Source organism: Trachurus japonicus, chromosome 24 (genome assembly GCF_045865225.1).
Source record: "Trachurus japonicus isolate A0001 chromosome 24, Traja_1.0".
In the NCBI taxonomy this organism is placed as follows: domain Eukaryota; kingdom Metazoa; phylum Chordata; class Actinopteri; order Carangiformes; family Carangidae; genus Trachurus; species Trachurus japonicus.
Window position 1 is genome coordinate 13750175 of NC_140930.1, and position 27722 is coordinate 13777896.

Sequence of the window (27722 nt, forward strand, 5' to 3'; positions counted from 1 at the left end):
GACGTATCTCCTCTGTGGTCGCTGCCACAGGCCAAAACAAAACAGTGTTAATATGCACACATGTGCAAACAGTCCGGCTCATATGTAAATGCACTTGCATGTGCAACGGGAGATGTGATGTGTGTGATAAGCTGCTTTGACCGTGAGTTTCCTTTTTTTAGTTTTTGATTTTATGCATTATTCATTCTTAAAATGTCACAAAATGTCTCCAAATCTATTATTTCTGCAGATGATTTGGTATTTAATATATTGTCATACTAACCAGAGTGAAATTTAGCAAGAACAGGAACGAGCTCTGCTATTGAACAGTGTGACCCTTGCATGATTTTGACAGGAGTCAAAACAAATGTGACATTCGTGGTTTGTGAACCAAGCAGGAAAAGAAAAAAGGAAATGTCCATGGCATTTGGCCTGAGCCTGATCTGTACACCGATCAGAGACTCATCACTTCCAAATGAGTTGTGACAGAGGATCATTGACAAGAGTGAAGTGATCAGACAGAGGGAGATGAATGAGGCGCTCCGGCTTGTGTGCGTAAGCAGCGCTCCAATGTCAGATCAGCCCGGCTGTGGTGTGATGGATCAATCATCCACTGCCTGTACAGGAGACATGAGTCCACGCTGTCCATAACTTTCAATGTGTAGCCAAACGTGTGTGTGTGTAAGTGTGTAACCTTGTGTTCCTTTGGCCCTGTTTGTGAGCTGTGACGATGAAGCAGGCGGCATTCTGCAGTGCAGAAGAGTGGCACTGCTAATGTCCGCTGGGTGCATGGCTCTGTCACGGACGTCTGCTGGGGAATTGGGAGTATTCGTGTGTGTGTGTGTGTATTTTGGGGGGAAATCTTACAGTGGAACCACTATAACTACTCTACTAGGCAGTCTGGCACGTTTTTGTGTCAATACCTTGCATATGAGTAGGCTACACATGCTATTAATATTTGTGATAGTAATAGTTGTGTGTGCAAATGAGTGAAAGATTAAAGAAGAAACTCATTGATAAATAAATGGGAAAAACATAAAGGATTCAGATGCTTCCATACAGGGTCACTGAATGCTTTCATCATTTTTTTGTTTTTTAAATTATTATTGTCTTTTCAGAATAAAAGTCCTTAAACAAAGCATGCTCACTCTTCACACATACAAACACCAATTTATAACGTCTATCTGTCCCCATAATGAATAGATGTGATTATAATATCAGAAAAAAATAATAATTACAGGCAGAAAATGACTGTTGTTATATTAGACACATAAATACATCTCTGAACTCGCTCCATCCAGCTCCATGAGATATTCCTCTTGTCTTCTGTAGCTCTTTGCGCTGCGACCTTGAAAAACCTCCACTGCCACATAAGTCACATGAGAGCAGGCAGGAGCAGACAACAAATGTAAATATGCTCCTCGGGTTTGCTTTCAGTTACACAGCGGCTAATCTTTACGAGCAGGAGAGAGTGCTTTGCAGATTTTCTTTTGCCCTTTATTTCACCTCTGGGGGTCACACTCCAACCTCCAACTGGTGGACGTTTGAACCTGAAGTCTGCAGGCAAGAAAAACAAATATTTTCAAACCCTTCTGCAGATTTTTCATTCAGTTTTTTTTTTTTCATAGTTTATAGGAGTGAAGAGCTCAGAGATGAGACAGTAAAAGGATCGAATGCGTTTCTGCAGTAAAGATCCGATCATGAAGTGTGAGTCTCTACTGACCAAATCCAAATCCGTATTATTAATAGCATAATTAAGCATAATCATAATTAGTATTAGTATTTCTAATTATTGTTATGTATTAGTTTGGAAAGCCTGTGAACCAGTTTAATAATGCTACATGTTAATTTGCTGCATTAATTCAGGCAGCAGCATTGAGATATACAGTATCAGGGGATAGAGCAACACAGAGGAGGGGCGGCATGGTGGTACAGTGGGTCAGCACTCACAACAGGAAAGGTTTGATCCCCAAGACTGGGTTTGGATGGAGTTTGCGTGTTCTCCCTGCGCCTGTGTAGGTCGATGGTGACTCTAAATTGTGAATGTGAGGTTGTTTGTCTCTATTTGTCGGCCCTGTGATTGGCTCCAGGATGGATGGTCTGCCAATTGAAAAACTATAGGAGACTTGGCTCTTTTAGGTTCATTCATCAGTTTTTATCCATCAGTGGATACAGAAACACTGAGGCCAACGTGAAGGTTCACAGTTGACCAGCACTCTGTGTTTATAAATTTTGTATTTATAAATATAGGGCTGTTCCGATTACCATATTTAGATAATCGATTGTTCACGGACATAAAATCGATCATAATCGAAGCTTCGATGTGATTGTAACGTCAAACAGGGGGTTGTGGCGTACATAATGAATGTATGGAAAACAAACACTGCATGTCTCTAAAAATTATCAGGCAGGTTTCCAGGATGCCAAGTAGTCTACTCATTTCAATGTAACAATTGCCGATGAGAACCGGTGTCAAAAAGGGGAAAAAAAAAAATCGATCACAGACTTCATGATCAGGCCAGCCCTAAAAAAGAGGGGAAAAAAGCAGCTCAAATGGTACAACACAGAGAAGACACAAAGGGTAAGGTCAGACAATAACATGAGAAGTCATAAGTGTTCCTGGAATAATAAGTTCGGGATACAGAAAAAAGAATAATAATAATGATGATAAAATAGATAAATGATAATAATACAGTCGACTACTTAACAGTAAGGTGACTCATAAAGTTATGCCAGCATCCTGAGGTTACAGACCTTTTGACCCTTATCCTACCTAGTGTAACCTCATATGATGCTGTCTCAGTGACCTTGTGTGTCTTTATTTCTCCTTCCTTCGTTTGAGAATCTAAACGCAGTTATTTCTGGATTTCTTGGATCCAAGAAAGTGTTTTTTCCTTGTTCCTGTGTTTCCATGACATTAGTCTGTGTTTATGTGCACACACAGTGCTGCACTGAGTGAGTGAGTGTGTGACTGGCTGGATGTGATTGTCGGCCAGCTCCGTTGAGGACCAGGAGGCCTGGCGCAGTCTGATGCTCCAGTACTGTTTTACAGCTCGTGTCATCATTCCTTAAAGGTTTATCCCCCTGTGGAAACCACAGATAGGACTTGTTATACGCCTTTGTGATCTACGGAAATTTTTCAAGCTCGGTTTTTTACCTGACACTATATTGACCGCTTTGTGTGTGTATGTGTGTGTGTGTGTGTGTGTGTGTGTGTGTGTGTGTGTGTGTGTGTGTGTGTGTGTGTGTGTGTGTGTGTGTGTGGTGGTGTGCGAGCACCACTAGATATGTGTTATTGTCCTCCTCTAGTGCAGTAAAGCTCATAAAAGTGACTCCGCGTCTGGAGGCCTGCTGGAGGTGTGGAGGATTTATGATGGAGTGAGTGAGTGAGAAAGAAAGAAAGAAAGGCGAGGAGAGAAAGAGAGAGAGAGAGACACACACACAGGAGAGAAGGAATAGAGTAGGAGGGAGTGAAAGAGAGAGAAAGGGACAGAGAGCTGATGAGTTAGAGGGGACAAGGCAGTGGGAGTAGGGGAAGAGGCGATGGATGTGAATGTAAAAGGAAGAAAAGAAGGAACAGAGGACAGTTTGGCTGAGCTAAGCCCATGTCTCTTTGTCCGTCTGTATTCATCCCTCCATCCTTGAGGGCAAGTCCAGTAAAGTTCACCTGGCATCACCCCCCCTCCCTCCTCCTTCCCCCTCCTTCTTCCTGACTCATAATCTTTAAATTAATATGAAAATGACAGTAACGGACGGAGGGAGGAGGTGAGAATGAACGAGGGTGAAAGAGTCACATCCGTCTCTTTCCTCGGCAAAAACACTCATGGGAAAATGGACACACACACAGTACACTCGCACAGACATGCGCGCACACAGACCTTCAGTCATGCGTGTATGATTTAGCGCAGCACACAGCGCCGTATGTGCAACTATATACCCCCCTCCTCCTCCTCCTCCTCTTCCTCCTCCTCCTCTTCGCTCTCCTCCTCCTTATTGTCTCTCTGACTGTTGCATCTCCTCGCTGCTCTTTCGCTCTCTTGTGCGTCCTTCTCACTCCAGCCTTCCCTCCTTATCTCTCTCTCTCTCTTTTACTCTCTCGCTCACCCTCTTGCAGTTAGTGAGTGTGTAAAAAGAGTGCGTGCGTGCGCGCGCGCGTGTGCGTGAGTGTGTGTGGTTCTTGTGTGCATGTGCCAGGGAGCTCATTCTGTTCCGACTCCAGGCAGAAGATGGTAAGTAATGTCTTTCCTCCTGCATTTTCTGAGAGAATGTTTACAGGTTTTTGAGTGTGGAGGGGTTGTTTGTACAGTATGTGTGTGCGTGTCTGTTTATGTATTTGTGTGTGTGTGTGTGTGTGTGTGTGTGTGTGTGTGTGTGCAGAAGTCATTTGTGTGCTTGTTTTAATAAGTGAAGGATTTTGTATTGTCAGCTGAGTGGGCATTATGAGGGTGGATGCATTGCGAGTGTGGTGTGTGTTGTGTTTTGTAAACATAATTTCTGCTCTTGCTTGGATATTTGTGAATGTGTGTGTGTGATGATGATGATGATGCTGATGATGATGATGCCTGAAGGAGGTGTGCTGCTGTCAGGCCATGGATGAGTTTAGAGGGGATGGAAGGGGGGGTGAGTAATGTAGCAATGGGACTGCTGACTAGCTTAAACTACCAGGAGAGAGAGGTTAGGGGTCTGCATGATGAGGAAGAGGATGATGATGATGAAGGGGTTCATGCGTTTGATATTGTAGCTGTGGTGTTAGGAAGTGGTGGACGTGGTTACGTGAAGAGACAAAGGAAAAGGAGGATGAGCTCACTGTGGCGATCTCACAGGACCTCACGCTGCTTCAGTGTTTTGAGTCGTTGCAATCATTCCCTTCACTTCCTCAGAAACAGAAGCCACTCCATCCACATCTACCCCCCCCTCCTTTCCTCGTTTAGCTGCTGCTTTCATCCAGAAGCTCCTTAAAATGTATGCAAGAAGAACAGAATAAGAAGAAACCCCTTGATCCCAATGCCTGTGCTGTTATTTCCCTGTCCCTGGAGTTATCCTGCATGCGCTCCCCTCCAGTCACCAACACAGCAGCTTAGCTGGAGCGCTAACTGTACTGTAAATGGAAATAGGGCAGTATGGATGGATGAAGAAGTGTGGAAGCAGCACCTTCGAAATCCATGACGGCTTTTAAACAGCTGACAAGGAGGGTGTATTGATGTAGCTGTGGAGAATGACTCCATGCACCGATAGCTGGATGTCAGGTGCGGCCATAGATCTGCAGCTTTATCGATGCTGCGTTCCACACAGGTTCCCACAGCATGAGGAGAATAGATCTCCGTGCAGGCCGGTTAATGCCTTTTTGTGCCTTTTTATGTCTGAGTAGTTAATTCCTGCCATTTTACAGAGACAGTAAACCATTGATATACTTAATGTCAAGAGAGGGCCATTGGAAAAAGCCAGTCAAAACGTGGAGCCAGAAAAAGGATGCATTCAGTAGTCGTTAGCATAGCTTAGCACAAAGAATGGAAGGGGAAATAAGTAGCACAATGCTTTGCAAAGGAAAACCAACTCTTACTCTCACTAATTAACCTGTTACATCTTGAAATAAGACAGTTTCTCAGTTGCAATAACTTCCTGTAGTCTTCTAGTATAAAGACACAAAACAAAACATCACAGGATGCTGCTCCAGAATTAAGAAGAATGTGAAACTGATTCATGAAACAAGTTTTCTGGCATTGGAGTCACTAAAATATTCTCATTGCAGTGACAGATTTTTCTTTTGTTTCTTTAAAGAAAATAAGACCTTAAATATTCAACACAGAAACATCTTTTTTCGGCAGAGCACTACCCGCTCGCTCTCCCTTCTCATTTAAAAAAAAAGTGCTTAGTCCTATCTTTGTGTGGCCTGAGGGGGAAATTGAAACATGCATGTCAAAGCTGGAGTGTTTCACCCTCCTCTGTGTTAACAAGAGAGACAACAGCTTTCAATAACTGCATGGAGGAGCCAGCGCGATATTAATTTAGCTGTGACGAATGAAGCTAGCCTGTTAAATGTCAGGTGTAGGGGGACGGGCCGGGGAGGGACGTGAGTCATATAGAAAACAGGATGTATTATTTTTATTATATGTGTGATATATTGTTGCAGGGACCAGATGAAAGTAGCTCTGGCCAGAAGGAAAGTGCTCTTTTGTCTCTGATTAATGTACACATACAGAGGCCCCCCCCCCGCCCCCCCTCCCCACCACCACCATCCCTCTCTTCTTTTATTTGGCTGGCAGTACCAGAGACCATTTGGGTCAAATTGCTTTAGGCTTTAAGTCAAAATCACTTCAGCTGAGTCCAGTGTGCTTGTTCATGTGTGCACAGAGCGTGTGCCCTGGATGGCGTTTTTATGTTTTTTTTTATTATAAGGATACTTAAAGATATCTACAAGTCTAAATACACCAGTGGGAACGGGTGTATGAATATGTGTTTAACTCACCACACATGCATTCAGACATGCATCCGTATGTGTGAAGTTTGCGTGCATTGTGTGATATTATATTTGTCTTGAGTTATTCACGCCCACTGACTCTGAGAGTTTGCCTGGAGGGCGACGGAGAGAGAATGGAAAGAGTACAAGAGAGCTTTGAACAGCAGAGAGACAGAAAGAGAGAGACACACGGTCAGACGAAGAGAGATAGAGAGGGGGATGAGGGAGAGGACAGACAGGAAATGAAAGGCGGTAAGAGGAACGGACGAGACGGTCCGTCTGACCAGCTGCAGACTGTGATGAGAAGCGGGGGAGACTGGTTGAGCCGCCGAACACGGGCCTGTCAAATCGGCTGTGTTAGCTCTCACTCTCCGTCCGCCACGCTGGCAACTCACTCAATAGCTCATTAATTTCTAAATACATGCAGACGTGTGGAGACGGCCATGGGACGGTGGGTGATGGATGACTGGAGCCGGACGGCCGAGCACACAGCACATGCTCCCGGTCAGCTGCGCCTGTTTGGTGCTTTTTCGTTTTTTTTCCGCCGTGGATTCTTCCTCACCTTTATTTATTATTCCAGTGGGGGGGGGGGAGTTTTTGTTTTCAATAAGCCGCTGTTTTCCAAACGTAAGCACAAAACTTAAAATAAGTGGGAAAGCACTGACAGCGCTCACATTTAATTTGACAAGGGAAGACGGCAACTCATCAGAATCCTGCACAGCCGAGGTCTTTGAGATTATTCACAAGATGTTTACATTGATCAAACCGGTTCTGTAATTCAGTTTGGATACAAGGGAAGTGTAATCCAATCACACAGCATGAGTATTGCACATAGTTGTTTTATACTGTATGTCCATAGTAAAAGGGAAGGCAGTATCTCTACTATTCACATACGTAGTTGTTGTTTTGATTTTAATAATTGAAGCCCAGTGGGAGAAAGTAACTGATTACATTTGCTCCACTTATTTAAGTCAAATTATTTTATTCTGCTGTGTGTTAAAGTGTTCAATCACCTCCACTTTTGCTGACTGCAACATTACAGTCAATGCATCAGTGATGATAATCCAATATTATGACATAGCCTATAACAACATCACACTGAGTCAATCTGATGAACATTGTTGAAACATGAGGTCACATTTGTTGGTGGTTTTGAATACTAAGACTTGTGCTCTGATTGGTGGTTGTTAGACTGTGGTATTGATACTATAAAATATAGTTAGTAAATGATCTTTATAAGATGCTCTGAATGTGTCACTCTTGTTGCCTCTGTTGGGAAATGATATACACAGCAAACATTTATTCCTAAGTAAATGTCAATCTTTCAATAAATAATTTTAAATGCTTGTCTCACAGTTTCACAATAAGTAAAGACAGAATTATGTCTGTATAGTTTAGCTCGGTTTTCAGTGTGTTGAAATTCATGATCTGAATGAATATGGCTGAGAAAAGGCCAGGTTGTAACATGGGGCCAACATTTTGTGGATTTACCAGAATATATTTCTTTCCAGATTTCTCCCAGAATATATTTATGTGTTCCTCCTGGGGTTTATGCATCACATAAGAGGAGTTAGATTATAAAACAACAGTGTAGGCCCTGCATGCTGTTTTGACAGAAAGCTGCTGCCCATTGTACAATATTTATGATCCTTCCCGCCTTTGGCTGTATCAGAAAACTCACTGCGGCAAATAGTTAGCGACGGAAGTGAAGAGGACAAAAAGGTACATTCGGTGTTATTGAACTGAGCTTCCTCTCAGCAGAGTGTTACCGAACGGTGTGGAGTTTGCTCCTGAGTTTCAATTTGTGACCGCCTGTGGTTTCCTGCCAGTGTCCATTATCTGAGCAGTGAGTTTGATGAGGGCGACTACTGTGAATCTCCAGCATTTCAATTAGGAAGGATGGGATGCTCATCTCCCTGACACTCCCCCCTTTAAAAAGTCAATTTATTATATCGTCTAAAATGTTACTGTTTCACGAGGAACAGTCGGGAATCATCTAATGACTTCAGTAGTAATTCATACTGAGCTTGGCTTTCATGCCAGGTTTTATTTTGTTGGGAATCAATGTGATATTTCTTAATGGATTTCCTAGTGATGTGTCTTTTTTTTTTTTTTCTGAGCTGGAAGGCTTTGGGAAGTAAAAACCTTTGCCAGTGCAGATGGCTGTGTTTGTGTGGTGCATGAATGCAATGCTGTACAGCAGCTGTCTCGGACATAGCACATGAAAAGCATAATGGCTGAGCAATCCCGAATCCTGATCACCTCCCAAAATTTGATCTAACTGCATCAAAATGTCAGGAAATCTATGGGCAACCAGAGGCGAGAACATAAGCTCCTCCCAGCCTCATTAGAGGAGTTAATAAAAGTCTTCATGTGCCTTTTGGCGGAGGCATTGTTATTAAAAGTGCCTTACCACAGCAGGAATTAACATGGTCCAATCATGGCCGACCCCAGTAGAGCAGTAATAGGTGATAGAAATATTTTCCTGACTTATTTTATTTCCCGCGGGGTGTCGGTTTTTACAGTGTAATGTGTTCGACGTCTTCTTTGTGCAACATTATGGGATAGAGGGGATGTAAAGTTGACATTTTGGATCAACAATTTGGCGTCTGCATAGATTGTAGGGCTCACTTACAGAGCCGTGAATGTATGGCCGGTGTGTGGTTTGCATATTTTATCAGTAAATCGATAATTGAATAAAGTGTACATTGTCCTGTTTCAGTGAAAAAAGGATACAGAGATGCATCAAATCAAGAATTGAAGCTTAAATGAGCACTTTTTTGCTACCATATGTCTTGCACACTCAGACATTTGTGCTTGCGTCCTGGATTAAGACGAGTGCTCGCACAGGAATTAGAATAGTAGAGTGGCAGATCGCAGTGAAAGGATGTTTTACAGGAGGATATCATAAAAATGCAGATGTGCAGCAGGTATCAGCGGAGGACGTGTGGATTCTCTGCAGCTGAACACAAACACTCACACTCTGCAAACACACTTCAACTTACAGTAAACTGATGAAACCGACAAAAGTGTGGTGGTGTTTCCCTGTGAAACCTGTTCTCCTACTGTTCTGACGGGGAAGTGAAACCCCCCATGCAACTCCTACCTGCTGTCCTGACCTTGACCTGTCCTGTCTCTGTCCTGTCTCTGTCCTGTCCTGTCCTGTCTCTGTCCTGTCCCTGTCCCTGTCTCTGTCCGTCATGCCCTTGGCTGCCTTGGCCCATCCGAGACAGTCACACAGAGACCTGATGTCCATCCTGAAAGACAGAAAGACAGAAAGACAGAGGGCCCTGTCTTGCTCCACGCTGTCAGTCTCTGTGTGCCTCTGTCTGGTCCCCACGCCTCCACCTCCTTGCCCCACCCTGCCCCACCCGCTCCCCCCTGCTCAACCCGGCTTTGGCTCTGTTAACCCTCTTCTCTTTTCCCCTCCTCTCTCTCTTTCTTTCTCTCTCTGTCTCTCGTGGCACCAGGCGCGGCTCCCCTCCTGTTCATCCACCCTAAGCATTGCTGAGGTACTCCTGCATGTGTTCTAAATGCATCGTTACGGCCGTCACCATGGCACCGGTTTCTGCTCCCTCCTTTCCTTTCCAAAACTAGGGATGTCACGATTACTTGCTTTCACAATTAATCGCGGAATCAAACGCCACCATTTATTTATCGCAAAGATTCCTAAATAGCGTCGCTTTCCAAAAAAAAGATTATGTCGGAAACATCTTGACAAATGTGCGCCAAAGTAAAGGTAAATGCACAGATACTGGTCCATTTACCTAATGTAACATTGAGGAATTTAAAAGTTTGCGTGTCATTTGTATATATAAACTTAAACATTTGGTAAAGATGACAATTAATTCCCCTGGGGAATATAATTGGTTCTTTATTAATAGATACTTAAAATATTTTGTGTAAATAATTAATGTAATTATTTAGACTATATTTGATTTTACACATATGCTACATAGTTTTGGGAAATTAATTAATGCATAATAATCGTGATAATCGTAATACCGTGATTATTTCTCTGACAATAATCGTACTAAGAAAATCTATAATCGTGACATCCCTACTCCAAAACGCACCTCTAACTTCCTGCCTGGCATGATCGCTTCTCCTCACTAAACCCTCCTGTCCTCTCCTTCTCTCTCCTGTGTGTGCTGTCCTGCCTGAAACACACCTGCTGTCTCTCTGCTGTTTTGTTTTTATTATTTTATTTTACAATCCTTTCTGTTCCTTCCTGTTTTTATCTTTTTGTGTGTGTGTGGATGTGTTCGTGTTACGTTTTTACTCTGATTTTGTCTTGTAGTTAAAACGTCCTGTTGCCCTCATCCTGGTACAACTTCTGTCTCTAACTCTAACCCCCTTTGCCTTGTTCCCACACTCACACACCCTCCCTCTTCAGTAAACACACCTCCATCACTTGGCATCACTCCTCCACTTGCATTTCAACCTCAGAAGCTGAAGTTGAAAGATGCTTGAATTATGTATTTGAATGAAACTGATATTGCTTGCACAAACAAAGTGCGTTTCTCTCCTTCTGTTTACACACCTCAGTTCCTTTAAAGGGGCCTCTCTCTCTCACACACACACACACACACACACACACACACACACACACACACACACAGCAGCTTGTGAACAGAGTAGGTGCTGTATATGTGCGATGCAGCTCCTGTGCTTGTCACTCTGGTCATGGCCCAATGACATGGCCTCAGTTCAAGGGCATGACATAGTGCTGACACTTGTCCGAGGTGATATTGAAATCCATTGATTTCCTGTAATTGTACAATGATGTAATGTGGAAGCGAGTTTGGACACAGATTTAGAAAATAATGTATGATGTAATCTCGTTTCCATCGTTTTAGAGGCTTGAGATCATTCAGAATAATTTACCTTTTACTAACTGGAGAAGCAGAATCCAATCAACAACATCTTTTTCTCAAAGTAATTGTAATATAATTACTATTTTCTGAACCATATGAGTTACAGTTCAAAACAAACTCATAAACAGATCACTGTAATTGAATTACTCTCAATGATGGGTCAGTGTTACAGCCAATCTTGATTTATCATATCATTTGGATTTTTTCAAACTTTAGGTTTAATTTAGTTTAGTTTAGTTTATGTGTTTTGTCTTATTTTCTTCACCTCGACTCTAACATATATTTTGTTTATAGTGTTCATAAGCACTGATTACATTTCAAGTGAAATCTGCATTTTCATTTTCAGATGAAAAATGCGCAGCTCACTTTGTGTCTCGTGAGTTTGTTTTCAGTATCTAGCCTTTAAAAAAATGCTATCGTTCAATTAATCACTTAAGTGCTGATACAAATTGAATTAAATTACATTTCTGATTTACTCTAAATGACAAAAAAATAAGATAAGAAACCCCTAAGCGTCACTTTTTCTTTTCTGAAAGCAATCGTAATCCAGTTACTGTGCTCCACACACCATGATGTAAAGTTCAATACCAACCAGGTCACTGTAACTGGATTACTGCAGAGCCATTACATGTAATCTGTTGCTCCCACTCCAGCTCTTCACATGTAGGCAGGGAGAGGCCTTGGGTAGGTCCAGGGGTCAAGCACTCACTTGGATTAACTCACACACACACACACACACACACTTACTGAGAGATGTGTCCACACCGTTGCTACTGGATCTGTCGTCAAATCCACAAACTGGTTCTGTTCTTCATCCATCTTGGGTTCTGTTCTGTTGGTGGTGGTGGTCGTTAGTGTTTTCTAGTTTGCCACATCTTTTGATTTCTAAATTTCCTTTGGTCTGATTGCAGAGTGTGTGTCAGGTTAGTACTGGCTCAGATCTGGAGTATGTGAATATACGTGAGTGTGTGTATGTGTGTGCGTGCGTGCGCCTTTGGGTGTGTTTTTGGTGCTTTTACATGCAAAATGATGGAAGACATTTGTGCGTGCAAGAGAGTTTTGCCACTAACTGATATGTTGTGTTGATCAGGGTGCGTGTGCATGCTCTATTGCCTGCACATGTGTGAGTGTGTGTGTGTGTGTTTGTGTGTGTGTGTGTGGCATGAAGGTGATGGAGTGACTATCCTGTGGCTTCCCTCAGGCCTCACGGAGAGAATTCAGGGCTCACCTGGATGAGGTCATCACGCTCAAGTCAAGGTACTCTACCTTGGACCAGGTAAACCCGCTAACCTTCTACCAACCTCTTACCTGTATACTAGCATGCAGGCCACTGGCATCCCACAATGCACCTCACTGCACACCAGTGACAAACACCCAACACACACACACACGAGACCAGCAGCTGAAGGAGGGGAGCGCCCTGCTGTAGCATGTAGCACTGGAGCAGCAACAAAAAAAACATTATACACAAAATATGGTGGCTTTGCTACGCAGCAGTGAGAGATATGAGAGAGAAAAAAATAATAAAAACAATAAAAGATGTGCGATAAATCAAAGCAGGTTAATACTGTAAGATCACAGACCCAGTTTACACCTGCAGTCTGTATCTGGATATCTTATCTGGATTAGAAGGAAACCCATGGCGCCACGTTTGGAGGTGCTCTAACTCAACTCAGGTGTACAGGTGTACTGTAGATGCGACCTGTCCACTTTAACCTTATTCTGGGACTTGCAACTGTTTTTCTCTTTCTTAAGCAAGCTTAACTAACTCCTCCTAACTCATTTGCATATTGTAATAATAATCGCAATATGGGTTAAAACTGAGATAACATTAACGTTTAATTGCACAGGCCTGATCTGATAATATTATCCAGATACAGATCACATGTCAATATCAGGCATGAATGGGGTCTTAGTCCTGCTCTATAAACAATAACAACAACAACACACATTTCAACACTTTCTCATATAGTGGATTTCTACAGGGGGAGATGTCTGTTGCGTGAGCCATTCAGATCCAGGTTCAGTATCAGTGTGTGGTGATACTCACGGCAACACGGTGGGAGAAAAAAACACACAAAAAACAACAAAGTGAGACATGCAATCACAAGTCAGATGAATTTGGATGTTGTTGTTGCCCCTCCCCCCCCTTGAGAAGTTGCCCTGTGTATCACCATGTTTAGTGGTCAGCAACATTTCTCCCCCATCGCCTCTTCTCCCTCCTTGAGATCTCCACCCCACCAGCACTCATCCTCTCATCCATCACCCACCAGGTCATCTGATGATGTGAATCGTGTAGCAGTGGCTGGTGAATGATGTTGTGTTGTTTCTTTGTTTTTGTTTTTTTTTACTGCAGAGGATGTGTGTGTATGTAAAGTGTGTATGTGAATTGTGTGTGTGTGTGTGATGTTGGGTTAAGAAATGAGACATCGGGCTGCAGTTGGGAAGCCACGAGTGCACCACGATCAGCGGAGAGGGCAGAGGCCTTTACCGAGACACACATATACGCTTCCTCGCGCGAGTGTGTCGCTCATCCTCTTTTCCCACTGTTGCCCCCCCCCCATCCCCCCCTCCCCTCCCTCACCTCCTCAGGCTCCGGCCTTCGCTCCCCAGGGAGGAAGACTTGGCTCTGGATTGCCACAGTAGCATTTTTGTCCTGCCCTCTACTACTACTACACTCACTCTGTCGCTATCACTCCGGCGTTTTCGTCCTCTGCCATCCCCTCTTCTTCTTCTTCCCCCTTTCCCCCCTGCTCCGTCCCGCGGCGCGAGGCGGTCGAAGCCGGTTGAAACGAGCCCCCCCCCCCACTCCCCCTAACCCTGTCACAGCCCGCTCTCAGCCTCACGGCGGACGGATAAATCTTCTCTCTTTTTGCATAATTTGGCTGACAGCTCCTTTGTTTTTGTGCTGAGCTCAGCACTGCGGAGGTTTTTTTTTTTTTTTTTTTTTTTTTTGCATCCCATCATTTCCTGGAGCGGCTCCTTTAGCCGGACGGTTATTGGCCCCATCGATCCCCCCCCTTTGCACCCCCTCACCCCCCACTCCCCCAATAGTGGTGGCTCGCTAAAGCCCCTGGGCCACGTGCCTCGCTGACCTGGCCATGCTCACTATTCTGTGTCCGTACCTACACACCGCCACCAGCGCCTCCCTCCTCCTCCTCCTCCTCCTCCTCCTCCCTCTTCCCCGCTCCCCAGCCCATTGATCTTCCTGGCAGATCTCCATGACAACCCGTCGTCAGGCTGTTTCCGCTGCGACAATGGGGTTGGCGTGTAGAGTGATCAGTGTTTCTGGCATGTGTTTGGGTATTTTTGTGTGTGTGAGTGTGTTATGTGTGTGCATTCCCAGCATAATGCAACGTGCCATTAAGACCAGTGGATGATCGCAGGCCCGAATCGTCAAGACACACACACACACACACACACACACACTCATACTCACACTCACGCACATACTGTATGTCAGGAGTGGCTTTCATCATCATTTCATCATTTATTTTTTCGCTCACTGAGGGAGTTTCCAAACTGTTCCACCTGCTCTCCTTGTCTTTGTGTGTCTGACGTGTGCTTGTGAACATCTGCATCTCTCTCATACGAGCCCATTCTCTTCTCTCACTTTGTTGGTCTCTCACCAGTAAACGAACAGGGGAGGGGGGGGGATAAGTAGCGGAGGGTAGAAATAAGTAGAAATGAGTGTGAGAGTGTTTGACAGTCTGCTTTTTTGCATTCCCTTACCCTTCCTCTTTACGTCACATGAAAACACCCCCATCCTGCCTCCCGAACCCACCCTCCACATATCCTCCTCACTTCCTAACACACAACCACCAACACCACCAACACCACCACACCACACACCGACCCACCCCTGTAGCTTTTCCACCGTGTTCATCTCCATATGCAAACTGTCTCCCCCCATGGCTCTCTGATGGTACGATCTTTTCTACTGAGCTATTTTTTGCCATACTGAGGTCTTGTTTTCCACCTGTGTCAGTCTTAGTGTCATCACTCCACACTGCATCAAGGTTTTTTTTTTATAGCTGTGTCTCTCAGTTTTGTTTTGTTTTTACGGTGACTGTATATTAACTGCATTAATCCTAATAGCTGCAGGAGAGCTCAAAGATACATTACTATAAAGAGAGAGTCCTATCTATGTGAAACTGGATTAGGAAATAGAAAACTCGTGATTCTTGTGGTTTGTCTTGTGTGTTTAAAGAGACCAGCTAGGTAGTGAGATTGTGATGTAATTGTTCTGCGTTAAGCGTGTCACTTTTTTATTTATTTTTTTTATTTTAGATGTCCTCTGTAGTTCTTTTTTAGTAAGGTACACCTTGTACGAAAATGTCCTAGCTGTCGATCGTTAGTTTTCATATGTGCTTTTCAATGTCTGCAAGTTTGATCTGTGTCTTGCTGTAGCTGTATTTAGCTCCCTTAATCCCCCCCACCTTTGTCTTTTTTTTCTGTCTTTGTTTTTCTTTCTAAATCATACCTCTCACTCTCTCTCTTTATATATATTTATATATGAAGGCTCTGCAGTTGTGGCACAAATCTCCTAGCAACCACAGCTGGTGCCATCATGGACATCCACCGGAAAATAGGTTGTGTAAAGAACGGATGAGCCAGAAAAACAGACAACACTGTAAAAATGTAACTGCTCTGATAAGGTGTTGTGATGAGCCATACATTACAACCAATGTAAATGTTGAAAGTAATATGTAAAAGTGTAAAAGTGTAGCAAAACAGAAAAATGGGGGGTAGGCCTATAGTTTAAATATTGGAGGGAAAATCAGATGTTGTAGGCTAATGAATGATATGCTAATGTAGGCCTACTATCATGAGTGGAAATAACATCACTGTATCCCAGTGACAAGACAAAGTGTTTGCTCTGATGTGTAAACAATTTATAACAATAGCTTGGAAATAATTGAACAAACCGCAACATGTTAGCTTTGCGAGCTAAAGTCACAACAGTCAGCTGCTACGTGCTAATGACAAATGCGCCAGCTAACAGTTTCATAAAGACGTGATCAGATGGACTGCAGTATTTACTTTGTTGGTCCATCTACTTGTTGACCCACACACTAATGTTGAAAGTAGTAGGCCTAGCTCATAGACTGTAAAAAGAATGGACGTAGCGTCCGTGACGTCACCCATTGGTTTGGGGGAGTCTGTTTTGTGCCGCTACTACGGGGGTTTGAACCGCGCCATGTTGGATTCTACTTGCCATATTTGGAGCGGTGCGGCCGTTAGCCGGCCGAGGGCCCGCCCACTGGCCTCGAAGCAGCGGCCTCCGGACCTGTCACTCAACGTTTCTGCGCCCTGATTGGCCAGAATTTTAAACCTAATAATAGTAAAACTGTAGAGTTTAAAAAAAAATCACCCCCCTCAGAGTGTGTGCGGGGGTAGAAACTATCGGTTGAGACCAAAAAAATGAAATGTACCAGGCTGTAAATATGTTTTTTTAAGCTGTAAAATCGGCTATTTTAACATGGGGCTCAGTTGGAGTTGCTCCCTTCTGGAGCCAGCCCCCAGCGACAGCCGAGGGGATTGCAGTTTTTTGAACGTGGAAGTGAGCTTCACTTCTCAGACCGACAACTGCCCCCTTGGCCTAGCTACACATTTGCCCGGGAGTCCCTTAACAGAAATATTGGGGATATAGCGTAAATAGTAACCCCAGGGGTCACCTGCGGTACTGCAACAACAAAATCACCTGTGACCAAAAAGTAGGCCTATAACCAGAGAAGACACATTTGACAGGATAACGCAATATTGTTTTTATGTTAGATCTACTGTAAATACAGCTTATTCTTATTTTATGTTTTATATTAAACCCTTTAGACCTTGGGGAACAATTATCATGCAATCTAGAAAAGTGATATTTTTGAACATGAGGTTGGTTCAAAGAAAGAGAAGCTAATGCATGTGAGCAGCTTTTATTGAAAGAAAAAAATGCATCATCATGGAGGACTGTCTTCGATAATTAATCAAGCCACGCTTAGTTAAATGAATGAAAAAGAGCATGTACAAGTTTGATCAGAATGATGTCATCTGGAATTAACTGCAATAATTAGCTGATTAAATAGTTAGATAACATGATAACATTAACTCAACCTACAATTATATTGTAACTTCACTTTGTTGTTACCTCAGGAGAAACTGATCTTGCAGCAGCCATTAAAAATACAACAGATGACCACCTGCCATACATAAATACATAAACACACATACACGAAAATAATACAAAAAAATAAACATGCAGACCTGGAGACAAAACAGTGAGATTAACAACTTTGCAAAGTTAGAAACTTAAAATAAAAAAAAACTATCAGTCATATTGTGATCAGCTGTACATCATCGTTACCCAAGACACCTCCAGTGTGGCTGCATTAAGCCACCAGAAAAAGCCCCCAACTCTTCCTCTTCATCCCTTCTTTTCTCTCTCTTTCAATCTATCTCAGTTCTCTCCTCGCTGCTCCTCTCCCTCCTCCTGCTAGGGCTGCTTGTTGCAGTGGATGCCGTCTGTCAGTCAGTCTGTCTGTCTGTCTGTCTGTCTGTCTGTCTGTCTGTCTGTCTGTCTGTCTGTCTGTCTGTCTGTCTGTCTGTCTGTAGTGTTGTGGTTGCCGGGACAGATGCACTGATGCCTGTGATTCGATGCTTTATCTCCACTAGCTCCAGTGTAGGTTGGAGGGGCTTAAAGATGATCGCAGGAGGACCTTCAGCTCTCGAGTAACTATCCCGCCCCCCCTCCCTCCCCCTCTTCTTCCCCCACCTCCCCCCACCCCACCCCACCTCCCCCACCCGCCCTTTTTTGCCCTTCCTTCACCCTCCTCCGAGGAGCGCGCAAAACAAACGCCCCGCTCTGTGCCCCCCCTCTCCCTTCTTCCTCTCCCCTCTTCCCACCCCACTCTCCCCCCTTTCCTCTCTCCCTCCTCGCTTGCCCAGCTTCTTCTCTCTCTTTCTTTCTCTTTCTCTTTTCTCTGTGTGTCTCTCTATCTGTCTGTCGCCACTGGTTCTCCAACTGTCTGTCGTTCACCCTCTGTCCGGTCTGTTAGGATTCTTCCTCTTCTCTTCTCCGTCTCCCACGCACACTATCTCTTGTCTCTCCTCGTTGTTCGCTCTCTCTGTCTCTCTGTCTCTTCTTTCTCTTCCTCCATCTGTCTGTCTGTCTATCTCTGTCTCTGTCTCTCCGGTTAACATGCTCTGCTTTTCAGTAGCTATGTCTGGTGTGCTGGATGTCTGTTTAGTAGATGCCATCAGGCCGCTCTAGTGGTCTTTATTGTTTTTGTTTTTTTGTTGTTGTTCTTCCTGTTTTCCCTCCTTTCTGCTATGTCTCGGCTCTGTAGTTTTAGTGAAGTCTGTCTAGTCCGTGCTTCCTGTTTTCGTTTCGTTTCCTTTATTTCCTTTCCGGGCTGTGGGACCACATCATGCTGATCCTCATCCTTCCACTCCCCCCTCTCTCTCTGTCTCTCTACCTGTCTAACTACCTGTCTTTTTTTTCTATCTCTCTGTCTCTCCATCCCTTCTCCCCCACCATCCCACTCCCACCCACCCACCGACCCACCCTGCCCGCCCAACCAACCTTCCACTTCCCATCTCCCACCCTCTTCACCTTGGCTGTTTGGTGCCCAGTGGTGTCGCAAGTTATTAGCCTCTATAGCTATAATGGCGGTGAGGGAGGGGAGGAGAGAGAAAGGGGTGGGTGGGCCGGTTGGGTGGGTAGAGAGACCTTCACCTTCACCATGGGTGTTTCGGTTCTCCATACACCACACACTGCCCCCACACCCGACTTATGCGACATACAGTATACCCTCCAGGTCACAGAGGTCACTGAGACGCAGCAGTCGCAGCAAACGGAAGGGAGGAGTGAGTGAAAGACGTGTCAGACGCAGACAGATAACGACGGCAATAGTATCAACACATTTAGATATAAAGGTATAGATCAACAGTCAGGCCAGCGACAAACAGAGAACTAAACGCAAACTCTCGAAAATGTGAGAATGATGCCCCGTTGACATTCGGCCCAGTCGACGCCTGCTTTAAAGCTCAAAGACTAAATTCAAGTAACTGCTCTCAATTCTTATACAGACTGTAAAACTCTGGCATGGAAGTTCATTTCGGCTGAATTTATGTACTTCCGCTGCACCCAGTTCATCCGACTGGGCCTATATTTGTGTAGGTGTATAAAGGATAATGATACTCCTACTCTGTGCCAAACTTACAGCCTGATAAACTGCAGCCTGTGATTCTCTTTTACTCACTGAGTCTCTCCCTCAAGGCGGCTGAACTTCCCAAAAGCATGTTCATACCCTTAACACAGCGACTTCCTGCTATTGAAGCATCTCAAACATCAACGTGCATCAATGCCCTGTTAGTTTTGTGTAAATACCTCAATTAAAATCACGCTCAGCAGGAGGTTGGCAGCCGCTCCGTGCGCCACTTCTTCTTGGCAGTTGTTGCCTACTGTACAGCCTCTTGCTTTCATTCATCACCAACGTTTTGCACTTGAAGAGTAACTTAACGCTCAGATGAAAAAGCAGCGTTTCACTGTTGTCTCTCCCGTTCCCACACACCCAGGAGTGTTTTTTTTTTTTTGGGTGTGGACAGAGGTGTGAGTAAGTTAAACCGCTATAAAGGTGAAGGGCTGTCAAGTTACTCTTTGAAACAATGTGCAAACTGAATAGAAGTAGTTTCTGCTGAAATTTATATGATGCTTTTAAACTGGAAGCAGGTGCTGTTCTCTCAACTAAAGCTTTGACATGACAGCTATGTCCAAATTTCATACCATATACAAAACTTGGAACAGGTTTTTCTTGAGTTATGTGTAGTGTGTTCACAGTGGCAGTATAAAGTTATTGTCTCAGTACACATTGCACAAAGGAAAAACAAATTAAAATGAAAATAGCTCCAAGAACATCTCAGAAAACAAAAGGGAACTACAGAAAGATCTCAAAACAAATACTGAAGTTCTCGATTGGCCCACAGAAACCCTGTAAAGAATCATTATGTTATGACGATTCATACTGTACTGTATATGGTCAGTATATGATATGGAACAGGGACATAGCAGTTATGGCAGGTGTTTGATTTATAGTTAAAACCACTCCCACCCAGAAAGAAACAGGGTTTTATAGGAAATTTGGTCATAATCTGGGGGAAAAAAACTGTAAATGTGAGATTAGTGAAGTGTGTTTCACTTGTTTCCGCTATAACACTTATTAGTTGGTGCTACTTTAATTTCCTGACCTCCATTCACTCACTGTTTTGGACGTGACGGAGCTGTGGTCTTAAGATGGTTTTGGGAAACTCAGCCCACTCAGTTTTTGTTTAACCCACTCTGCTCTCCTCCCATCCTTGCCATAGATTATACATAGTTAAGCGCTATAGTGCAGCTGCCATGCAGCATCAGCGATTTTCCACAGTAACCTCACCGTTCTGCACCACATCTGAACAGCCACTATCTATAACTCCGACACTACATCTCCACTACATTTGATGTCACACTGTAGCACAGTTAATACATCTTGTTATGACCTTGTGATACGATATTGTCACTCTGTATGTTGTTGCCTTTGTCCGTAATATTTTAAGTGCTTTTAATCTTTTTTAACGGTTAGCGTGACCCCTGTCAGTGCATTGCATCAGTGTGAATATCACCTGTGATAACGTCGTCGATGACGTCGTATAGCGTACAGTAAGTGACGATAATGGTAATGCAGGAGATGCAGCCATCTCCCCAACAGCAGGACAAAGTGCACAGTGTAGTGTGACACGGCTCTTGCCAATGCTTCTGACTTGTTGTTGTATAAACAGCTTCTCATCTCAAGCATGTCAAAAGAGCTGCTCGGTTTATCTCAAATTACCACCACCTCTGCTCTCTCTCTCTCTCCGTCTCTCCCTCCCTCCCTCCCTCCTTCTCTCCCTCTCTCTCTCTCTCTTTCTCTTTGTCTTTGCCCTTCGTCTTTCGCTCCCAATCGCTCCCTCCATCTCTAGGTGCAGTCACGATGCAGCAGCAAAGAAAATATCCTAAGATCAAGTGAGTACTAAGCTCCCAATTGAAACGCACTCCCTCTTCTGTGTGTCATATCTGTATGTCACCAAGTGTACTCTCTCAAACACACAGAAATAGATTTTAAATGAGCATGTGATGTGACAATGCGAGCATGGTTTGTGTGTTCGGCTGTGTGTGTATATATGTGTGTTGTGTTTGCACGTCTGTGTGTTTGTGTGCGTGCCTGTGTGTGTGTGTGTATGTGTGTGTGATGTTTTGCCAGAAGTTGTTAAGCCCCATGTTAAGCATCAGAATATGCTGTTGAAGCGTAAGTGTATGTTTAAAGGAGAGAAATTGGGTCAAGGGAAATCAAAGCACAGCGCCCATTCTTCGCTGTGAGGCAGAGAGGCAGCGGCAGAGCGAGGCAGAGGGAGATAAAGAGAGAGAGAGAGAGAGAGAGAGTGTGAGAGAGAGCAGATTACACATTAGTTACACCTTGCTTTGTTCCTTTTACCTTTGGAATTATTAGAGAGGTATTATTAGACCAACATGGCTGCTATCGAGCACCTCTGTCATCCAGCCGGGATCCTCAGCTTCTGCAAACAAACACAACTATTTCCTGCCAATCCCTCTTCATAGCGTTTAAATTGTGTTATTGCACATATATATATATATACGCATATGCACCAAAAAAAAAAAAAGAAAAGAAATAAATCATGTTAATCCACTTGTCTTGGTGATATTAGTGGGGAAACACATTAGATTACATATGTTTATTTATTGTGCTATTTGTGCGTTTCATGTCTTATGTTTGGGGAATTTGCCCTTTACTGCTACAGCTGCAGAGCCAGTGTGCTCAGATCAGCTCCAACGCCTTAGTGGATTTTTTTTTTTTTTTTTTTTTTTTATGGTGGCTCTTGGGCTAAAAGAAATTTCTTTTTAAATGCTGTTTTTTGTCTCCAGAGATAGTTGAGTGGTTTAGCTGACTGCCTTTTTGGAGCCACATGTTATATCTCCACTGTCCTGGGATTGAGTCCCAGCAGATTTCTCTCTCTCTCTCTCACTCTGTCTCTCTCTTTCTCTCACGTCTTTTGCTGTCATCTTTCAAAAATAGCTAAATTAAGAATTAACATGTTGAAAAAAAAGGGTGAGTGGCCTGTGCTCAAAGTCTTGGGTTAAAAAGAAAGCATGGCTTTAGAAATTTCAATTTACAGGATATAGTGTGTGTGTTAGTCCTCCTCTTTTTTTTTAAACAAACTCAGTCAAAGATTGTCTGATCTTCTCGAGCATTTATGTGAAAAAAATCTCTATATATCTTCAGCGTAGACCACTATGTTTACACTATTTCATTTCAGTGTCTTGAATCTATGTGTAAAATTCTTTTAAAAGGAAAATATGTATGTCCATAGACGTCCATACATTATAGAAATAACACATTAACAGCTGTCAGACAACAAAATGATGATGATTCATAAATGTGCATTGTAGTTTATTTTTTAATGAAATATTTAATGTTTTTGATGCACCAATAATATTCCTGTTACAGTGGTGTGTGATCCGTGTAAAAATCATTTCCATTAAAAAATGAACCCTCAAATATTAATACCAGTGTTGTCCATGGGCTCTATTAGGTGTTTATAACGCAAGAAATAGTGATTGACTGACAGATGGAGTGATATGAGACACAGCGCTGCATATGTGCCGTCACTATTTTGGGATGTGGTTTGATTTGTGCGATGACAGTGAGTGTCATGACAGTGAATGTAACGCTAACGCCGCCTGTCTTCTCAGGTCACAGCGCAGTGGACATCACCAAGGTGGCCCGGAGGCACCGCATGTCCCCGTTCCCCCTCACCTCCATGGACAAGGCCTTCATCACTGTGCTGGAGATGACCGCTGTCCTGGGCACTGAGATCATCAACTACAGAGGTGAGGAGGACAGCAGATGTTTGATTCCCTCCTCCTCCTCCTCCTCCTCCTCCTCCTCCTCCTTTAAACCATCATGCTGCCGAGCAAACAAAAGAACCCACGAAGAACGATTTCCCCTGCAGACAAATCCGCCTCACAAGCAAACACAAATGCCCCAGATTTGTTAATCTTGCCCCTTGACATCTCCAATTTACCTTCCCATTACATCTGCTGACATCAGCGACCGAGCCTGCTGGGATGTCGAGGTATCACACCTTTCAGATCGATGCTGCAAAATGCGCTCGCTAAGTTCACATGACAGCGTTTAAGCGCTCTCTGTCCACGGCCGGACACCTTACTGAATCAGCAGCCCCTGTCCGCAGGCCACACACACACACACACACACACACACATATAATCATGGCTACAAAGAAGCAGCCCCTCCATATACTGTAGATCCATATGCCCTGTGTGAACCAGCCAAGCATGTATCTATTTCACAGCGCACAACACTTTATGTTTTAAACCGTCACATAATTTTATGTTGTTCTGAAGCTCCTGTCTAGTTTCACCTTCACCCTAAATGAAAACTTAGAGTCTGTTCACTTTCACGTTTATGGAGCAGAGTGGGAGAACATCTCTGGACTCTCCTTCAGCCTTGAACCTATATTCATATCCAGCTTCACACACCTTGGCCATAAGATCACTGCTCTGTTTCCTTGAGACGGTCTTGGGGAGTATAAATGCAGCTGAGCTTAACTATATTTTACATTCACACACGCTGTAGCTCGTAATTCCTCAGTTATAGTTCCACAGTTCCTCTTATTATTGTCTTAGGTCTATTTTTCTTATTATTAATTGGTCACAATTGTTGTTAGTGTGTGTGGTGGTGAGGTTGAGTTGTTTCATTTGGTATTTTATTTATTTTATTCTGTAAATCACTTTGATTGCCTGTGCTATACAACTAAAGTCTACATTCATTTTATATAAGTAACAGGAAAAATAGACTTTATTCTCAATCCATTTTGGATTTTTCCTTTTTTCCTATAAAATTGCCCATTTCAAAGACTTGCATTTAAATAAGCGTCCTTTAAGTCCTAATATTTCACTGAATGAGGTGCCACAATCATGACTAAGCCCATGACCCATCCATTCATTTTAATAATAAGATTTTTACAGTCTTATGAACTGGGTGTCTGGCTGGTGTGACTCACCTGCAAGGAACACAAGGAACATGAGTCACCAACACAAAGTTAGTAACACATGTTGCTCAGAAACAAAGTTGCAATTATCATGTGTCCTTGCTACTTTGAAGCTGCTGTAATCAATGCTTCTATGTTTACCCTGGATCAGTGATGGTGTCGGTTCGTAATGATAAACTAGTGTTAGTTAATGACCCAACTGCAGCTTTACAAAGCATTTCGGCACCTTCGAGCTCTTTGTTTCGGTTTTACATCCGACAGATGTGCTGTTCTGGCCTTCCCAACCTTCCCAGAAACAAACTGCAGAAAAACAAAGTTAGATACAACTAGTGAACATAGTGCAGAATAGAAGAAGTTGGAGGAGAGAAAAACTGAGCTACAGAAGAATAAATATTGGACTTGTAGTTGTTGTTGTGTGGCCACAAACATGAATCCAATTGAATGCGGGTGCCTGCAGCTGTAGTACACATTCATCTCTAGTCTTTGTAGTTGCAGGTTGTTTTTAATAAGAATTCCCCTTGATTCAGTTAAATGTGCTTTAATGCACCTTAGTAGTTTGAGGCTTGTCGTATGTACATGTAGGTCTGAAACGACATGCACACAGAGGTTTAGTTGAGCACCTGAGGGTCTAGTCATCCTTCTGGTAGAGCGGCCTGAGCACCGGAGGAGGATGACACACAGCCAGGCTTCAGGCCAGAGGGGAAAACACGCACTCTTTAATTCACCTCTGAAGACGAGGCGGCGAGGGCTGAGGGCTGAGTGAGTGGGGGCAATAATGGCCTGTGGCGCACACGACTTCTAGATCAATGATGGTAGATGGAACACTCTTTCTTTTCCCAAGTGTAAAGTGATGTTTCATGTTTGCGGGGAAAAAAGGGGAGGATGCACAGGAGCACAGCTGGAAGGAGGACGGAGAGAGATAGGGACGAGAGGAAGAAGGGATTTAAGAGATGAAATATTTAGACAGACATGAGCTGGAGCAGCTCCCCTGCTGGATTAAGACGGCTCTGCACGTGTGTGTGTGAATGTGTTACTGGGTGTAGATGCTGTATGTTTTGCATATCATGGAACATTAAATTAAGGTAAAACATTTAAAGACAAGCAAGAAAAAAATATAAGCACATTTCCCAAAATGTCAACAATTCCTTTAAACCTCGTCTATCTGTGATTTAAGTCCTGGTTTTGTAACCTTTTGAAAACCTGGACAGACTGTAAGCGATGCGCTGCAGATGCATCTGTTCAAATACACACTCTGCTTTTCTGCAACAAGACATCACCTCTGTTCTATTTATATGCACGACTCAGCCTCAGCACATGGTTTAACAAGCTGTTTAAGTAGCAGCTTGGACGGAGTAAGATACATCTCAGACGCAATGATGCTGCTGACTTAAAAAAAGAAAAGAAAAGAAAAGAAAAGATTTAAGGGTCGGACATGTGTGAGCATGTGTGTCTTCCTCTGCGACTGAGATGCATTATTTACAGCAGCTTGTCATGACCGGCATCTAGTAAGCTGATGCGTGTGTGTGTGGGTGTCGGTCTGTGCATCGCTTTTTGCCTTCAACTTCATTGATATCAAAGCTTAGATCTTCATATTAACACCCACATAATCATAGCATAAAGGCTCAGAGAGATGCTATATATAACCACACAGCAGCTTAAGGTATTTTAGTGCCAGGATTTCTCTCTTCCACCCACTCTGCCCATGTCTTTTTCTGTCTTTCTTTCCTTCTCTCACTCTCTCTGAGCTATTGTTCCTGTGCAAGTTTTTTAAGTGGTGAAGAAAATGTGGATAAGGACCCTTGCAAGCCTCCACTTGCTGCATGTGAATCAGTAGCCGAAATAGAAAGGGAGAAAGTGTGTGTCTTATGTGTGTGTGTTCATGTGTGCTGGTCAGGTGGTGAGTCATGCAGAGAGATCCTGATGCATGGTGTCACACTCTGTCTCTCTTTAAAACACATACACATACACACACCTCGGGCGCACATGTCTCTCTGGATTTTAATCCGAATCAGATCCACTCTCTCTCTCTCTGTCTCTCTCTTTCTCCAGCTGTCGCTCTTTCTCTTCCTCTGCCACCCTTCACACAGCCTCTTCCTCCTCCTCCTCCTCCTCCTCCTCATCCTCCTCATCCTCACACCCATGTTCTTCCTCTTCTTCCCACAGATGGGATGGGTCGAGTCCTGGCTCAGGACGTTTATGCCAAAGACAACCTGCCACCCTTCCCTGCTTCTGTCAAGGATGGTTATGCTGTGAGAGGTAAGTGAGGCAGATTATGGCAGGTGATGTAAAACATGTTCCTCTCCTCTTCTTCTTCATCTTCTTCCTCTCTCAAACTCTCGCTGTCTGTCTCACTGTCTCTAATCACATTAATTCAAGTTTTTATGACACCAGGGTCAATTTTGCTGAAACAAATTTAGATAAGACACAAAAGTGTTGATGTTGAAACCTTAAAAAAGGATCAACTTTATTTATATAACACCGTTCTGAACATCTTAAGTTACAAGATGGATGAAATAAAGTAAAGACAAGAAGGGATCAACAACAACACAACAAAACCAAAAGAGGCGGTAAAAATCCTGTGACCCGTGATATTTAAAGAGACCCCGAGGAGTTTGTATTTGGTTATAAAAGAGTGATGAATCTACATTACCAACACTTGTTAATGGGTCCATTTTCGATAAATATATCGTTTTTTCTTTATAGTTATTTTGATATTATTATTTAGTGGTCGACTCGCCCAGCATCTCCTAGTTTTGGTTTCCCGGACGCTGCCCAGCTAGTCATGGGGAAAACGCTGTTGGATCGCTATTTGGCATCGTTTATGGTCAGAACTACAACAGTATCTGATCGTCTTCGAACCTCAGACTTTCATTTTTGATTAATGAAAACATTCTTTCGTCCGTCTTGGGCCGGTCCAAGAATTTCACCGTGCACGCAGAGGCTCATAGGAAATGTAGTGTGAAAACACTTTGCTTCCCAAAACTCCTCGTAGTCCCTTTAAAAACAGTTAAAACATGAATAATCCCAACAGAGGAGCTCATACCTGCACTTTTGATAACGTATGTGTTATATGTCCTAAAGATATCAAGAGAATCAAGAGAATTTATTTGCCACATACAATAATACAAGATCATTGCAGTGGAATGATATGGCCGGTAAGAGGGGGGAGGAAGAGGAGGAAAAGGGGAGAAGCAACATCAGAGCTCCGTAGAGCTTGTGATGCTAAACTTCCTGTTGGTCTTTACTACCTGGACAAGCTAAGTTTCTAATTGGTGCAACCGGATCCAGTTTCCCATTGTCACTGCAGAGTCACTGCT

The 27722-nt window shown here is 43.5% G+C and overlaps 1 protein-coding gene across 9 annotated transcripts in view; it reads left to right on the top strand.

Moving 5' to 3' along the window:
• Nucleotides 1-27722, top strand: part of gphnb (gephyrin b) — a 103633-nt gene that overhangs the window by 66318 nt on the left and 9593 nt on the right. For 2 of the 9 annotated variants that reach the window (XM_085770417.1, XM_085770418.1), the window contains exons 9-14: nucleotides 9907-9948; nucleotides 12515-12589; nucleotides 17977-18033; nucleotides 21298-21340; nucleotides 23087-23224; nucleotides 26569-26661. In XM_085770417.1, coding sequence (XP_085626543.1) covers nucleotides 9907-9948; nucleotides 12515-12589; nucleotides 17977-18033; nucleotides 21298-21340; nucleotides 23087-23224; nucleotides 26569-26661 — 448 coding nt within the window. The remainder of the gene's footprint in view (nucleotides 1-9906; nucleotides 9949-12514; nucleotides 12590-17976; nucleotides 18034-21297; nucleotides 21341-23086; nucleotides 23225-26568; nucleotides 26662-27722) is intronic. The other 7 variants (XM_085770420.1, XM_085770421.1, XM_085770424.1 and 4 more) reach the window with 5 other exon arrangements.